Source organism: Microtus oregoni, unplaced genomic scaffold (genome assembly GCF_018167655.1).
Source record: "Microtus oregoni isolate MIOR12 unplaced genomic scaffold, Mior012 000000F_ref0000247, whole genome shotgun sequence".
Taxonomy (NCBI): domain Eukaryota; kingdom Metazoa; phylum Chordata; class Mammalia; order Rodentia; family Cricetidae; genus Microtus; species Microtus oregoni.
Window position 1 is genome coordinate 79984690 of NW_024543059.1, and position 16756 is coordinate 80001445.

Sequence of the window (16756 nt, forward strand, 5' to 3'; positions counted from 1 at the left end):
AAGTTCATGCAGAATTAAGGGTCTGGATTGAAATGGCCACACCTGTCTATCCACGAGAGTAGAAAAAACTATCACACAATACATCCTAACACTTTACAAACGTGAACTCACTGTGTACATCTGATGATTATGTAAATAATTAGAACAAAGCAAATCATTCAAAACTGATCATGACTCAGTTTAATATCAACGTCTAACGAGAATATGAGAAGGTGACTGGGTTACAGATGACTCCACAACTTTGAGCTAAGGGGTGACGTCATACGTCCAGGCAAGAGTACACAGAGCACACAGCCATTAAAGCGCGGTATTCTGACTTCACCGAGCCACTCTTGCTTTGAGGTTGGTGCTGAGGATCAAAGCCGGGCACAGCTCTACCACTGAACTGCAGCTCTAAGCCCATCCATCACATTTTGACTTGCCAGGAACAACAGGAAAAGAATTGCATGGGGCTTGCCAGGCAGATTAAAATGAGAGCAGGCATGGGCTGCACCGGGAGGGGCGGAGCTCACAGTCCCCTTATTCTGGTGTAGAGGCAGGGAACCGAGAACCAGACTGTTAAGAGACCAACTGAAAACAGTATCCCCAGGCTACAGCAGGTGAGCTGACTCACAGAGCTTAGCCTCTCTGTTCTCCTCACAATGCCCAGCAGGGTGCGCATATCCAACCCAAGTAGGGGATGGAGTACCTTAAACCATAAGCCAAAATTTAAAATTTTCTTATACATCACTCAAAGTTCTGCAGACTGCTACATCAGAGAATATAACTGCTGGCAGTACCTTTGGGGTTCTTGAGCAACTAATAGAAAATTGGTCTATTCTCAGCTATAAGGGGGGTTATGCCCCCAATAATAGTATTGATGAGTGGAGTCAGGGTATCTGTTTTGAAACCAGTGAGAAAATTTAAAACCATAGTAATAATAATAATAATAATAATAAAGTCACTGAAAAGAAATACCTTGGTCTTGAATCACACAGTCCGTGGTGACCAGCGGAGGCACCTGGCCTCTGGTGTTGGTAGTGTAGACCTGTCCGCCTCTGGTGGCCCTGTCACTCTCGATCACTTGAATCTGACAAACAAGATGTGAAGAGTGAATTACACTAAGTTACAAGTCTTCCTGACACTCATTTAAGGGGGACGGTGGTGGTTCCTGCTCCCTCTTCTCTTCCTCTCCTCTACCTTTCCAGAGAAAGAGGAAAAAGAGAGCGAAAAAGAGGGTTGGAGACAGAGAGAGAAGGGGAAAGGGAAACAGGAAAAAGAGAGGGGTATCTTTTAAAAATCCTTTCATTTCTTTGCAGACAAATCAATCCACCATACCTTCATTTCATCTTCATTTACTTTCACAATTTTATACCGTTATCAAATTTCCAAATCCTATTCTGTAATACTCTTGGCTCAGACCCTGACCTTTCAGAGACCCTTATTTTTATTTACTATACTTTATCTTATTTATTATAACCATAGATGAGCATTTGAAAAATTCTTTAGAAGGAAAAAAAGAATCTTGAAACCTTGTTTAACAAAAATATTTTTGTATCAAAAGAAAACTCTAAAAATCATTAAATACAGCCAGGTGGTGGTGGCGCACACCTTTAATCCCAGCACTCAGGAGGAAGAGACAGTCAGATCTCTGTGAGTTCAAGGCCAGCCTTATCTACAGAGCTAGTTCTAGGACAGGCTCTAAAGCTACTTGGATAGCTGTCTCAAATATGAGCAAAGAAGTCAGGACCATCATGGGGACACCCACTGAAACAGTTTACCTGAGCTAATGGAAGCTCATCAACTCCAGCTAGACTGGGAAGGAACCAAACTAGTCCCTTATAGGACCAAACTAGTCCCTCTGAATGTGGCTGACAGTTGTATGGCTGGGGCAGATTGAGGGGCCACTGGCAGCGGCACTGGGATTTGTCTCTACTGCATGTACTGGCTCTTTGGGGAATCCTATTCTCTTTGTATGTATACGTTGCTCAGCCTAGATGTAGTAGAGAAGGCCTTGGACTTTCCACAAAACAAAGTGCCTTACCCTGTCTTAGGATTAGAGGGAGGTGGAGTGGAAGGGTGTGTGGAGGAAATGGGAGGAGGGGAGGGAGTGGGAATTTGGATTGATTTAAAAAAAAGAAAGAAAGAAAGAAAGAAAAAAAAACCCTGTCTCAAAAAAAAAATCCTTGAATACAGAAGAAATGGTGTACACTATCGGAGCTAAAGCCACCTATGTTCTACTCAGAATCCGTCTTCTTCCTCAGTTTCCCTACAGAAAATATTTTGGGGTGGGAGTATCTTTTATTTAGAAACCATAAGGTGTGAAGGTGCCCAAATGCTGCCATCTAACATAGAAACATATTTTTCTACTAATAATATTTGTTGTTGAAGACTACAGAGCTTTAGTTTTTTTTTTTTTCTTTTCATTCTAACTGTCTCGGGTTAAATTGTAAGCAAAACTGAGTGGAATGAAGTTAGGGAAATAGGAAGAAAGTCTAGGGACTATCTTCCTCTGTGTCCTCCTTTTCCACTCCGGTCCCTCATGTTCTAGGAGGGGGAGTGGCTAAAGAAAGCAACAAACAGAGGCTAAAACCAAAGACAAGCACAAGAAGACAGCAACAGGAAGTGTCTAGGCTGGAAAAAATGATACAGTTTCCCGCTGTTAGTGATAATGCTGACTGTGAACCAACTCTGAAGTGTTCTCTGGGGCTCCAGTCTCACCAGTGCAGATGGTGCTGGCATCACAGGCTCCAAGAATATTGGCAACGAACCTAGCCTGAATTTAAACCTGCTTCTGTCTGCCTTCTGGCTCCCTCGGAGACTGAGTACTTATAAAGATGTAGGATGTGTTCCCAACACCACTACCACAGCAAGACACAGACAAGATGCTACGCTGGGAAAGGAGGGCACGGAAGCATCGGAGCACTGTGATCGGGTTACTCTAAAGGGAAGTCGCTCTCCACTATTAAATGCTAACATTTAGCACAATCATTCCAACCAACACAGTCTAAGGTGAACACTGTCACGATGAAGCCATGTGCCGAGTACGCTGAACTTACACAGTCACCGATCAGGAGACCATATTTCCAGAAAAATCTCATTTAAATTATCCATTTACAACTCTCAAAGCCCAATCCCCAAAGAAACAATGTTATAATTAGTCATTATTAATTAAAAATCCACATCTTGTCAGAACAAGACACAGAAAAGAGGAAGACGACATCAAGCAGTTCTAGCCATTGCTAAAAATAGCTTTTGATTTACCCAGACACAGACTCTTAAGAAACAGCATCAGAAATGAAACAATAAGCAAAACCACCAACAGTGACAGGCAGCAACCGGCACCCATGCGCCGAGACCTAGCACAGTGGCGTGTGACCATGTCAGCGCTCTCCCAGAAAACACGGATCTCCTTCCCTTCAGAAGTGTCACTGGGATCATCGCCATGAATGTTGTGAAATCATAAAACATCCCCAGGAAAAGAATCAAAGGAGGCCCTGCTCTAGGGAGGAATGCCCAGGAGGAGACGTGAGTGAAGGTGTGTGGCCTCATTAGCAGAGATGCTCGAGGCAGCGATGTCTGACTTGTGGGCAGTGGAAGGAGAAGAGGAAGGACACGCCTCTGAACAATCCTCCCCTGGATGCAGGAGAGGGCGAGGAAGAGCTTTGGTAAAGCTGCTTCCATCCCTTCACCATGTGGCTAAGACCACCAGTCACAGGGTTGTATTAAGTACCTCACTCGGGACTGGAGGACGGACTCTTTCCTTCAGAAAGAAAGAGTTTATTTCATTAGGACAATATGTCGTTTTGGTCAGAGGAAAACAAACAGACTCCAGCTTCGTCACTATGTCAATTACCTCAAGATAAACAACATGGGGCTGACTTGCACATAGGACACTTTCAAGATTCACAACGAGCCGTGGCATCTGCTGCTTCTTCTCATTAATGCTCATCCACCCCTTCACTCAGCACACTGAGCAGCAGGCTCTGTGTTGGTGCTAGAGACAGCAGCGAACACACTAGATCCTTGCCCCATGGAGCAGACGTTCGAGTCTGGAGAATGGTGGTAAATAAATCACTACACCAACAGTGTGCTCTCTGCTGGGCAGCTGGATGCTGTGGATGTGTAGAGACACGGACGGACGGCGAAGGCATGACAAAAAAGAACATACGAGTTGGGCTGGCACATGCCTAGGAAAGGAGCCTAAATATGGGCAGTGGAAATGTCACAGTCAAGTTGAGGCACACAAGGCATGTTTGAAGAGCTGGAATAACTAACGCGAAGGTGCAGGACAAGAAGAGATCGGGTAAGAGTCATCTAGGAACATGTATAGAGGGCATCTGGAGTCAGGAGTAACCAACAGAGTGAATGGAGAAGGCCCTAGGACAAGAATTCCTAAGATGCTCTTGGCTACTATCAGTCGCACGTGCTTGAGGGTGTACTTTGAATAATGCTGACCTAGAGACCATGAAGGAAAGGTCATTCCAAAGAGTAAGCCTTGAGGAACTCTAACACTGGGGCAATAACAAAAACCCACACCTACAAACACACACACACACACAAACCTACAAACATACCACACATACATATATGCACGTACCACACACATAAATGCAGACTCATACACATATATACAAACACACACAAACATATACACACCCACACCATACATACATACACATATACATACAACGCCCCATACACACAAACCCACAGACACAAGCACACAGTATATACAAACACACAATTGACACCTTCATGGAAAAAACAAATACATTTATATAGACACAAACATTTATTAACACACACATACATACACATAGGCCTGCAAAACCACTAACTCACATACATATTCAGCATGAACACACACATGTACAAACATAAACACATGCACACATGAAGATATACATATATACATAAACACCTGCATACAACACATATAAACATATGCACACAGAGACATGCACATCCACAAACACACACAGGCATACAACACCCCAATACAAAGGCCCAAACACAAGGGTGCGTACCCATTCCCATGCAAATGGAAACACAGGGTTAAGAGATGAAGGTGTAAGTCCAGGGGCACGGCCAGGTGTGAAAGTGCTGGTGGGGAGAGCAGGCCCTGCAGCTTTCCAGGAAACAAGCTACAAAGGCAGGAAGCACTGGGTGGAAAGAAGGCTTTCACCCTTCCAAAAGTCGGCAGTGTTTGCTGATGACAGGGTCAGCAGTGAGACCCAGACAATTAAGGGAAGGTAGGAAACAGGGAGGCTCATCCCCAAGGATACTAAAGGCACCTGTGATTCTAACAGGAAGAGACCTGGTCAGAAGGAAAGTTGGGGGTCGGGTATCTGAAATCACATACAGAGTCAGAATAAGCTCACTATAAACACATTTTTTAACCCAAATGACCAAATAATTTTGTTTTCGTTAAAGACATTTTGTCACTGGCATAAACAACGTAAAGGAGGAAAGATTTATTCGGCCGATGGCTGCTGGGCCCCACGGATTTGCGCAGAACCTCATGGTGGAGGAACACACAGCACGTATGTGCTGTTCATGTGTCTGTGTTTGCACACCTCACAGCAGACAGCGAGCAGAGAGCATGGCAGAGAGGCACCACATACTAATTCCTTTTCTGTGCTGTAATAAAACATCACGGCCAAGGCAACTGATAGAACTATGCGTTTATTTTGGCTTACGATTCCAGAGGGTTAGATTTCCAAACAGCAGGAAAATTGGGGCAGACTGCGGCCAGCACAGGGGTAGGAACAGGAGGCTGAGCGCTCGCTCACACCCTGAACCACAAGCGTGAAGCAGAGAGAGCAAACAGGCAGTGGGAAAGGACTCAAGCTCACAGAGCCCACCCCCTGTGACACACTTCCCCCAGTAAGGCCATACCTTCTCACCTCCCCAAACAGTGCCAGCAGCAATGACTAAGCAGTCAAACACAAAATCATATAGGAGACATTTCCCTTCAAACTGCCACAGGCCAAGAACAAACTGCCCCCAAAGACTGAATTCCTCTAGTCTGGTCCCATCACCTAAAGTTTCGGAACCTTCCAAAACCGCACCTAACTAGGAGCAAAGCCTCTGTGCAGATCTTTCCTATTCAAACCATAAGAAAAGTTATGTCATAAACGTAATAACAAAGGCACTGAGAGCAGCTGAAATTAGACTCTGTGCATTTGGAGGTTTGTTATAGACCTGGACACTTTATCACCAATCTTCAAGTTTATAGAATTACAAAAATAGCCAAAGTCTTCACACCTCGCTGTATCTGTCCCCTTTTCAATGTGACTTACATTGCCCCTGATCCAGAAGGCAGAGTCCTCCCTCTGAGCCTTCAACATGCTCCGAACCTGAGCACGCCTCCTCGGGTGGCCAGTGTCCCAGACCTCTACAGGTCCTGGAGGACCCAGTGCTAATAAAGCTTCTGTTTGGGAAGGACATGTGCTCAACTATGCTCAAAGAAGCTTTGTTTGTCATAGCCAGAACCTGGAAACAACCTAAATGCCCCTCGATAGAAGAATGGATAAGGAAAATATGGTACATTTACACAATGGAGTACTACACAGCAGAAAAAAATAATGACAGCTTGAATTTTGTAGGAAAATGGATGGAGCTAGAAAACATTATTTTGAGTGAGGTAACACAGACACAGAAAGAAAATTATCACATGTACTCACTCATAGGTGGTTTTTAAACGTAAAGCAAAGAAAGCCAGCCCACAAACCACAATCCCAGAGAACTTAGACAACAATGAGGACACTAAGAGAGACTTACATAGATCTAATCTACATGGGAAGTAGAAAGTAGAAAAAGACAAGATCTGAGAAATTGGGAGCATGGGGACCTTGGGAAAGGGTTGAGGGGGGCAGAGGAGAGGCAGGGTGGGGAGCAGAAAAAAAAATGTAGAGCTCAATAAATATCAATAAAATATATATATAAGCTTCTGTGTGGGAGAGGAAGGATCACTTACAGGACTGGGGATGGAGTCAGGATCCAGCTTCCTCTGGAGCTGTGGTGGTGGTCCTACCATCTGTGCAGGACCTGCAGGGAAGGCCCCTGGGTAAGGCATCTGTGCACCTCCCATCTGTGGTCCATAGTTGGTTGCTTAAAAAAAAAAAAGAAAGAAAGAAAAGAAAAGAAGAAGTGACAATCTCCAAGCCCAGGTGTAAGACTCACTGACGATATTATACTGTTGAATCAAGCATGCCACCAAGTTCATCTTGCTGGATGCAGCAGGAAATTAAAAGTGAGTTCCTAACTCTCTCTTTAACTTTCTCTTCTGTCACTATCCAGAGGCTACTGTCCCTTCACAGTTGACACAGAAACAAACCTGATCTCCAGCTCAGGACACCCCCAGGTAACCCACACCTTGGCCTCCCCCTGGCCACCTTACCTTGCTGTGGAGGGTAGCCAGCACCACCCAGGGTCTGGCCTGCTGGAGGTGGCGGCTGGTACTGGGCATTCAGAGGAGTAGACCCAGGAAGTCCATCCTGCCTGTGAGTTGGTGGAGGCATAGGAGAGGCCCCAGGGCCATTCAGAGCGGTGGGGGGCGGTGGTGGAACCTGAGGTCCTGGCTGCAAAATTGATGGCTGTGGGGGTTGTGGAGGCCCCTGGAAGGAGGCTGCTGGCTGAGGGCCAGGGGGACCCTGGCTCTGGGAAGTCATGCCCACACCTGTGGAAGAGAGAAGACCATGCCTCAGTGCCACGTTCCACAGCTCTCATGCCCACAAAGCACATGGCAGACATTTGCTTTCCATACACTTATGCATTATATATTTAGGTATATATCATGGCCACGAATTAAAATCTTCCTTCAGAAAGTAATAAAAATATTACTTGGGGGCATTTTTTAAGAAATAAAAAAAATTTATAAGAGTATAAAAGCAACATCTCTAGTTTGGGTAAGAAATTTCTTTTTAAAAAAATTAGCATTTGTGTGTGTGTTCGCGCGCACAAATGCGCATGCACACATGTGGAAGCTAGAAGGAGCTGGAATAATAGGCAGTTATGAGCAGTCATGTGGGTGCTGGTATCTGAACTTGGGTTCTCTGTAAGAGCAGCAAGTGCTTTTAACCCCTGAGCCATTTCTCCAGCCCCAGCGAGAGGCTTCTTGACAGCACAAATTTTAACTCCAGTTCATTAACACCACATGATCCATGAACTACTTTAAAACATCGGTATCTCCTATAAAGCCTTGAGAATAATATGAAAGAAAAAATTGTCTAGAGCAAGCACCACTCAGATAACTTACGCCTTCGATACATTATGTGAATTCTGAGTTTGACTCTTGAGCATATGAGTTCAGAGACAGGTAGAAATAACCTGGAGGAGGTCTGGGACCCTGGAAACCCAAGCTGTCTCCTGGTCGAGGCTTATGTGAAGCTAAGCTGCTCCCTAAGCCATCCGTTTGGAAACTAGTAAAAAGGTCAGAAGGATTCCGGGAGACTATTATCAATACTAACAACTAACTAGCAGTAAGGGAGAATACTGGCTATTTAACGTCAACTTGACACAGCTAGAGTCCCCTGAAAACAGGGACCCTCAATAGAGAAAACTGCCCCTCCAGACTGGCCTGTGGTGCATTTTCTTGACTGACGATTGATACGAAAGAGGCCAGCTCACTGTGGATGGTGCCACGCCTAGGATTCTGTAAGAAAGTAGACTGAGCAAACCATGAGGAGCCAGCCAGTAAACAGCACTCCTCCATGGCCTCTGCCCTAGGCCCCTGTCCAGGTTCTGCCTCAGGTTCCTGCTCTGACTTCTCTGGATGATTGACTACAAGCTGTAAGGGGGAAAAAAAAACCCTAAAATCTCTTTCCTCCCCAAGTTGCTTTTGGCCATGGTGTTTTATCACAGCAACAGAAACCCTGAGGCATAAGCTGTTAGCAGGTTGTAGGGCATGGCTGTGACAGACCTGACCACGTGTTTTTTAGAGGATTGTCATAGCATTTGAACTCTGAGTTGAGAAAGCCTTTGAGTGCTCAGAGATCAGTGGATTGTTCTGTTGGGACTTAGAAGGCAAGGACATGAACAGAGCAGATGATGGAGCCCTGACTTGTGACATTTCTGAGGAAAAAAAAAGACTCGACCGGGGGTATGTGTGTGATATTTTCAAGTAAAGAATCTGGGGTGTCAATCAGGCAGTGGTGGAGCACGTCTTTACAAAAAGAATCTGGGGTGTCAGTTGGGCAGTGGTGGCATATGTCTTTAATCCCAGCACTCAGGAGGCAGAGGCAGGCGGATCTCTGTGGTTTATACAAAAATGCACCAGCCAGCATTTTAATGTCAAGCCAGAGTTAGGTCTATCTTCAAGAAGAAGAACTAACAAAGATGGGAGCATAGCTCAGTGGTAGTCTAGCACGTTTGGTCTCTGGGGTCATCTTCCACACCACAAAGAGCACCGGATGGGCCCTGAAGGAACAGTGACAGTGTACATTTACCATAGCTGTTGATCTGCATGGAGTTGAACTGACTGCCCAGCTGGGTGACAGAGGAAGTGGACCCAGGACCTGGGTAAGACGACGGTGGCGGGGGCTGGCCTGATGCGTAAGAGGGTGCTGCATTATTGACAGGTGGGAGTCCTGGAAACCTAAGAGATAAAAAGGATTGTTAGTGTGCAGGGTTTCGGAAGCAAATGACAAGCAAAATAGTTAATATATTCTACAACAACAACAACAAAAGTACCTTCTCTATGGGGTAGGAAAAATGACTGATATTGTGGATTAAATATTTACTCTTGATCCGAGCTCTTAGCAACCCACAGCACAGCCCCACGGCTCCACTCACGGTTTCTATGTCGAGGGAGAGAAAAGTCTAACACGAACACAAGGCCAGCTTTGGAAGCCAGTGAAAGGATGAGCCCAACACAGCCACTTCACACTCACAAAACTTGACCAATGCAACAAAACAAAATGAAAACAAGACTGCGTGCTTTGTGGTTGTGTGTTGGTGATCATCCTGCTTGTCATTCTGACCCAATTTCTAAACAGAATCCGGCCTGTCTTCCATTCTGAAGTCGGCAAGGCACACCCTACAAAATGGTGTTTGGCAGTCAACGTTGCAGTAAGTTTGGAGTAGGTGTTTTTCTCCGTTTTTCTCATTGAAAAATCCCATCATACTTTACCCATGACGTAGTTTGAAACTGTGTTTGTCTGTTGTGTGTTATGATTAATGTTTTGGTCTAAGCAATGGTTATCGCCCGAGTAGTGGCCCCACCCGAGCAGTGATACAACACAGAAAGCTAATAAGTACCAGGGGTTATGAATCTTTTCCTACTTAACTTTCGGTTGTGACTAAAAATTAAGGCTCCCTAGATTACATGGCCTGAGGGGCTGGAGAGATGGCTCAGTGGCTAAACATATCGGTTGTTCTTGCAGAGGACCCAAGTTTTAGTCTCGGCACCCACATGGCTAAAACAGCCACCCATACTCATAAAAGAAAGAAAAAAGAACACTAGAGAAAGGATGGGGATATAGCTTGGTGGAAGGACACTTTCCTAGCGTGTTCAAGGCCAGGGATTTAGGCCTCAGCACTACAAACAAGCAAACAAAGCCTACGGCTTATTTTCACAGGGACCTCTGTTTACACTGCAACATTTCTTAGTAGATTCTCGTAAATTCAGTTGGAAAGCTGGGTCTTTTCATTCTCTAACTCACTATTTCTTGGCCAAAACAGATGAATTACAATGAATTGACTAGCTGTCATTTTCCCTTTTGATGGAAACACTGGCATCTTAGAGTATAAATTTTAACAGATTAATCCTATCTTATGCAGAAAACTTTAGAAGTGCTTGTAAGTATAAGACAATTGTCCTGGGGCTGGAGAAATGGTTCAGAGGTTAAGAGCACTGGCTGTTCTTCCAGAGGTCCTGAGTTCAATTCCCAGCAACCAAATGATGGCTCACAACCTTCTATAATGAGATGCCCTCTTATGGTATGCAGGCATACAGACAGAACACTGTATACATAATAAAAAAAAATAAATCTTTCAAAAAGAAAAAAAATACAGTCATCCTACTTCAGCCATGATCAAAAGAACAAACAACTAGGTATGGGTAGTTTGAATATAATTGGTCTTAAAAGCTTGTAGAGAGTGGCACTATTATTGAAGTAAGTGTGGCCTTGTTGGAGGAAGTATGACATTGGGGGTAGGCTTTGAGGTTGCAAAAGCCCATGCCAGGCCAAGTCTCTCTCGCTCCCTCTCTCCTCTCTCTCCCTGTAGATGTAGCACTCTCAGGTACGATTCCAATGGTTGCCCACGTGCCACCATGCTCCTGGCCATGATGAAAATGAACTAAACTGTAAGCAAACCCCCAAGTAAATCCCTTTGTATGAGTTGGCTTGGTCATGGTGTCTTTTACAATAGAACAGCGATTATGACAGTAGGTTTCTATACAGCTTCTTCAAAGATCACTGGTATTGTCCATCTCTCCTTAAACCCTTTCTTCTGCCTGGCCTCCCATCCACTTCCCCACTTAAGTCTTCCCCTTCCCATTATTCTCCTATCCACCCCATACTGTCTGTGTTTGACCATATCTCCTCCATTATTCTCCCCTCAACACAAACACGATGACCCTTTCCAATTTCCTGGCTTCTACAAGTGCTCCGATTTAAACACACATATCTACAGACCCAAAGCTGGCCTCCAAATATGAGAGAGACATGCAGCATTTGTCTCTCTAGATCTGGGTGAACAGAATCGGAAGAACTATATCCGGTTCCATCCACTGGCCTGAAAATTTCACTTTTTCTTCACAGCTAAATAAATTCCACCCTGTATCTGTTCTGTGTTTCCATTACTCATTCATCAATTTGTACAGATCGGGGTTATTTCCATTTCCTGACTATTAGGACTAGAGCATCAACGCACATGGATCAGCAAATATCTCTGGAGTAGATGCAGAGCCCTTTGCATATACACCCGAGAGTGGTATAGCTGGATCATGTGGTAGAGCTATTTATTTCTAGCCTTTTGAAGAACCTTTACACTGCTTTCCACAGTGGCTATACCTGTTTTCACTCCCACCAACACTGAATAATGTTCTCCTTTCGCCACAGCCCTCCAGGATTTGCTGTAATTTGTTTTCTTAACAGTCTAGCTGGGGTAAAATGAGGTCTCAAGGTAGTTAAATTTGCATTTACCTGATGGCTAGTTTTAGGTATGAGTTCCTGGTCAGTGTGGTCTCATAACCCCTCCAAAACAATACAGGCTATTGCTATAGTTGGCAGTGCTATTACTCCAGAACTTCACAGTAAGATCCTTTTGCTGAAGATACAACATACTTGAGACACGGGACATGGCAAGATCCAGTTGCTACTGAACTGGAAGTTTCCCCTCTTCAGGCTAGTTTTCATGGTGCTAGAAGCTGCTATGCAGACTGCTAGGAAGAGGGGAGTCATCAACAGTCTTATTCAGCGGTCAATTCAGTGAACTATAGTAATGGCCAGCATGGCAAGATATATATGCATGGATGCACCAGTGGCATGAATGTTATGGGGGAAACCAAGCACTATTGGATTTAAGACTCACTCTACAGGAGGACATGCATGCCCAGTATTGTAAATATGACCAAGAAACCATGATCAGGGAACTCACATGCCTTAGGACGGAGCCTACAATTACTGTGTTGCTAAATGGAGATAGTATCAAAATGCCCTCTAAATACTCATCATTATGTCCACAGGCCAGTACAGCTCTGAGACCTCATCAGAGAGGCTTCCTTTCACAATGGATAGAGATTAAGTACAACTACTCACAATAGGTCAAAGTGAGGAAATAAATGACGATGGTGTACTCAGCCCGCAAAAGAACATTTATCTCCCACCCACTCGCTCAGAGACCACTGTGAGAGAGGAGGTCAGGAGCCTGTCAGAGCCTAACATTGTGGAGAACGGCCGGGAAACAGTGTTTTCTAGACATGACTGTTGCAAGCACACACTCACAATAGCTGCAAATACCTGTACAAGATCAAGTCAGTAGTGATTCCATCACCAAAAAGGGATGGAAATCGGAATCACAAGGTCCTGTCCCTAGCTGAGGAGCTGTTTTCCTCAGGGAAGTAGGCCCCGAGGAGCTGCCCATACTCCAGCAGATGGCCCTACACACATTTACGTGGTGACAGCACTCACTGGACTCAATGAGTTAAACAACAAAAGAGCAAATGAAGTAGGGAGGGTCTGTGGGGTTCTGGGAGGAGTCCGGGAGGAAGATGGGGTGAGTATGATCAAAACACAGTGAACACATGCATGACAGTCTCAAAGAGTAAATTAAAACGTCATTTTTAAAAAGCTTTTTAAAACATAAAGGAAAGATGCAAAGAGAAGGAGGAATGGAGGGAGGAAGGGAGGGAGAGAGAGAGAGAGAGAGAGAGAGAGAGAAAGCAAGGAGGTTACACACATCTATTCTCCTCTGAGCCTCCGTCATCAGAAGAGTGTGACTCATTCCAGATCACTCTGTCCCTGGCCTTTGCACTGCCCTGTGTGTACAGAAGCGTGTCCCACGGAGCAGATAAGAGGCAACCTGGAAACCCAGCCTGCATATCGGACTTTCCCCTAACTTTTTCATCTTCCAAACCTACTTTTAGGCCCATATTCAAGTTGTGCCACATAAAAAGTGCTGGGGACAGAACAGGACCTAATTGTGCTTCCTTGCAATCAGAGTCCAAGCAGATTCTGAGTCTGACTTCCTGGAGTCACCAGCCTGAGGGAGAGCAATCCAGAGATAGCAAGTGGACTTTCTATCCAGTGACATGGCACACGAGAGCCAATGAAACGACGCCGAGAGCTGCTGACATGTACTGAGCCTGTGGACTGTGATTAGCATTGTGTGTTGCATGAAGTCATCGGCATGCAAAGCCCTCACAACCACGTATGAAAGGTGTTGAGAAAGCAAAACCACCCAGAGGTTAAGTGGCTCACACTCCACTTCACAACAGGATACTCTGAGAAACGTGTCCCTGGGTGGTTTTTGCCCCTGGGTCAACATCACAGGCTATACAAACCTGGATGGAAGTGCCTACTACACATGGAAGCTGTAGGTTACATACCGCCTGCTATTCCTAGAGCCACGACGAGCAAAAGAACACTCAAAGACATCAAGAAAACAATGCAACTAAGAGATGCAGTGATGTAGATCGTCGAGCAGCTGCTGGTTATCAGCGCAGTGAGTCACAACAGGCTTCTCTGAGTAGGAGAATGCTCTAAAATAACGATCAGTACTGTGGGAAACACCTGACCAGTGCAGTCACCGCATCCCTACCCAGGGTTCTGTGCTGGCGGTGAGCAGACCTGTGAACACCAGTGGCATCCCAGACACACGAGCACTGTGTTTCAAGGTGACAACATTCAGACGCTGTGGCATCACGAAGCCCCAGAAAGTCTCCAGCTTCCTTAGAACCTGTAGATCACACTGTACATGTGGAGAACATATACAGAGCATGTGACAAAAATTTATTCGGCCAGCCACCTCCGAAGGCATGCCTGGCAAACATGTCTCCACTCCTCAGGGTGCCAGCCCTGTACTGGGCTCATGATGTCATTCCCAGACGTGACAACACATCAAAGGGATCCACCAGCTGGGCCAATACCAGTGACCAAATCTTGTTCTCAAAACCACTGGTTCTACCTTGGCTTTCTTTTCTGAATCCTGAGATACCAGGGAGGGGGGTTACAGTAATGAACTATCCTGGATCGTCTCCCTTTCCCCTCTGAACTAAGAAGATCACTTCCTCCTGTTTCCAGTGAGGAATTACGGCCAAGGAACAATATCAACAGCCCAGGCTACTCAGCTGCTGGGGCCAAAGCTACCTTGAGGTTCTGAGTATTTCTTTTCTATATTTATTTATTTATTTATTTATTTATTTATTCTTATACATTTTAAAACTTAACACCATTTTGACAATTTCATATATTGTTTGTTAGTTTGTTTTTGGTTTTTCAAGACAGAATTTCTCTGTAGTTTTGGTGCCTGTCCTGGAACTAGCTCTTGTAGACCAAGCTGGCCTTGAACTCACAACAATCCACCTGCCTCTGCCTCCTGAGTGCTAGGATTAAAGGCGTGTGCCACCACTTCCCAGTTAACAATTCCATATATTTTTACAATGTATTGTGGCAATATGAATTCCCCGTATGTTCTCTTATTCCTCCCCAATTCCTGCTCATGCAATCCCTATTTCAACAGCTTACATGGCTTGTTGGGGGGGGGGGGATATTGTTGTTTTTGAATCACTAAGTTTAATTACAGTCAACTGGATGAATAAGGGTGAGAGGCTATTTACAGGGCATGGACAATTCACCAAGCGCCACCCCACTGAAAAAGATGGCATCCCCCGCATCGTCTGGTAACCACTGACGACCAGTTGCTCCTCAGGGAAGGGTAGGACTTCACGAGGTCGCTCCAGATCCACAATGGGATGTTTCGGACCTAATTTTGTATTAAACACGTGTAGGTTTCCACAGCTCCTGTCTGTACGTTCACGGTCACACTGATGACATCATATACAGAAGACACCTTCAGAGCCCTGCTCCCCATCCTCTGGCTCTTACATTGCTCATCCCCTCTCCGCCATGACCGCTGAACTTGGGAAGGGGTGATGTCCCACTTCGGCCTGAGCACTTGACTGCCACTTATTCTCAGTGCTCTGCTCAGTTATGAGTCTCTGCGCTATCAATTCCTGTTACAAAGGAGACTTTTCTGACTACGGCTTTCCTGGGCCTCCGAATCCCCCCTTTCCCAGTTTACTACAAACACAAGCACAAGCTGTATCTCTTGAGCTGCTTCTACAGCAGGCCTGCCAATTCACAGCAGCACTAGCATATGGCTATAAGCATAAATGTATATTAATATTGTATATGAATATAAACAAAAATATATGTATGTTATGTTTATACTAAAACTCTAGAAAGTACTTTAGCTAAAATTCTAGAATGTCCCTTTAGCAAAATGACAGCAGTAGGACTCTGCCCTAGAGGGACCTTGCCAGCAGCATGCTTTAACCAGGTTCACAGTATCAGGCGGGAAGTCCTTCTGCAGACAGGATGTCACAGCCAGTCAGAAAGCTTTCAGTTTCCCCCACAACAGGCACGCCACCATGCACCGGCGAGTCTGCCTTATCTGGCAGATTGGCCATACACTGTACAGGATCCACAGCTATAGAAGACTTGGATTTCTGAAGCAGAGTTTGACTTTGGAGTCCAGGCTGGCCTAGAGCTATATAACCCCGGCTAGCCTTGAACTCACGACAGTCCTTCTGCCTCCGTCTTCCTGCTAGATAGAGGTATATGCCACTACATCCAATGGCTCTCATCACTGGGCACCCTCATTGCCCATCCATCGTGCTTTGGAGACTAATGGCCCAATCACAACAAGGCCTTTGATGAACCCCTGCTTTGTGTTCAAACCACAGGTGCGCTCACAAATTAAATTCTTTTTTTTTTTTTTTTTTTTTGGTCCCCTGTGTGACACTTCTCTGTGATTCCATAGCTACATCTTGGTCATAGTTACCACAACAAACAAAATCCAGGAGTGTCAGACTCACAAGGCAAGGGCATTGGCTCATGATTTCAGAATCTCCCGTTTTCTCAGTACCAGGAATGGCATCCTTCCTCAAAGGCACAGACCTCAAGGCCCCACCCCCACTCCACCTGACAACTTGGAGGGAGGGGACTGGGAAATGGGGCCTCTGGGCCACCCCTGGAGCAGCTCCAAGGTAAATGCCACCAGGAGCTGAACTCCATTTGGTGGCAACAGCTTGTGAGACAAATAACAC

General features: G+C 45.3%; 1 protein-coding gene across 1 annotated transcript in view; it reads right to left on the reverse strand.

Annotated features, from left to right (window-relative positions):
• The window catches only part of Sec24d (SEC24 homolog D, COPII coat complex component), an 84440-nt gene that overhangs the window by 57249 nt on the left and 10435 nt on the right, over window positions 1–16756 (reverse strand). The window contains exons 4-7 of the mRNA XM_041649797.1: window positions 9432–9580; window positions 7385–7663; window positions 6962–7095; window positions 958–1069 (exon numbers count right to left, since the gene is read on the reverse strand). Of these exons, the coding sequence (XP_041505731.1) occupies window positions 958–1069; window positions 6962–7095; window positions 7385–7663; window positions 9432–9580 (674 nt within the window). The remainder of the gene's footprint in view (window positions 1–957; window positions 1070–6961; window positions 7096–7384; window positions 7664–9431; window positions 9581–16756) is intronic.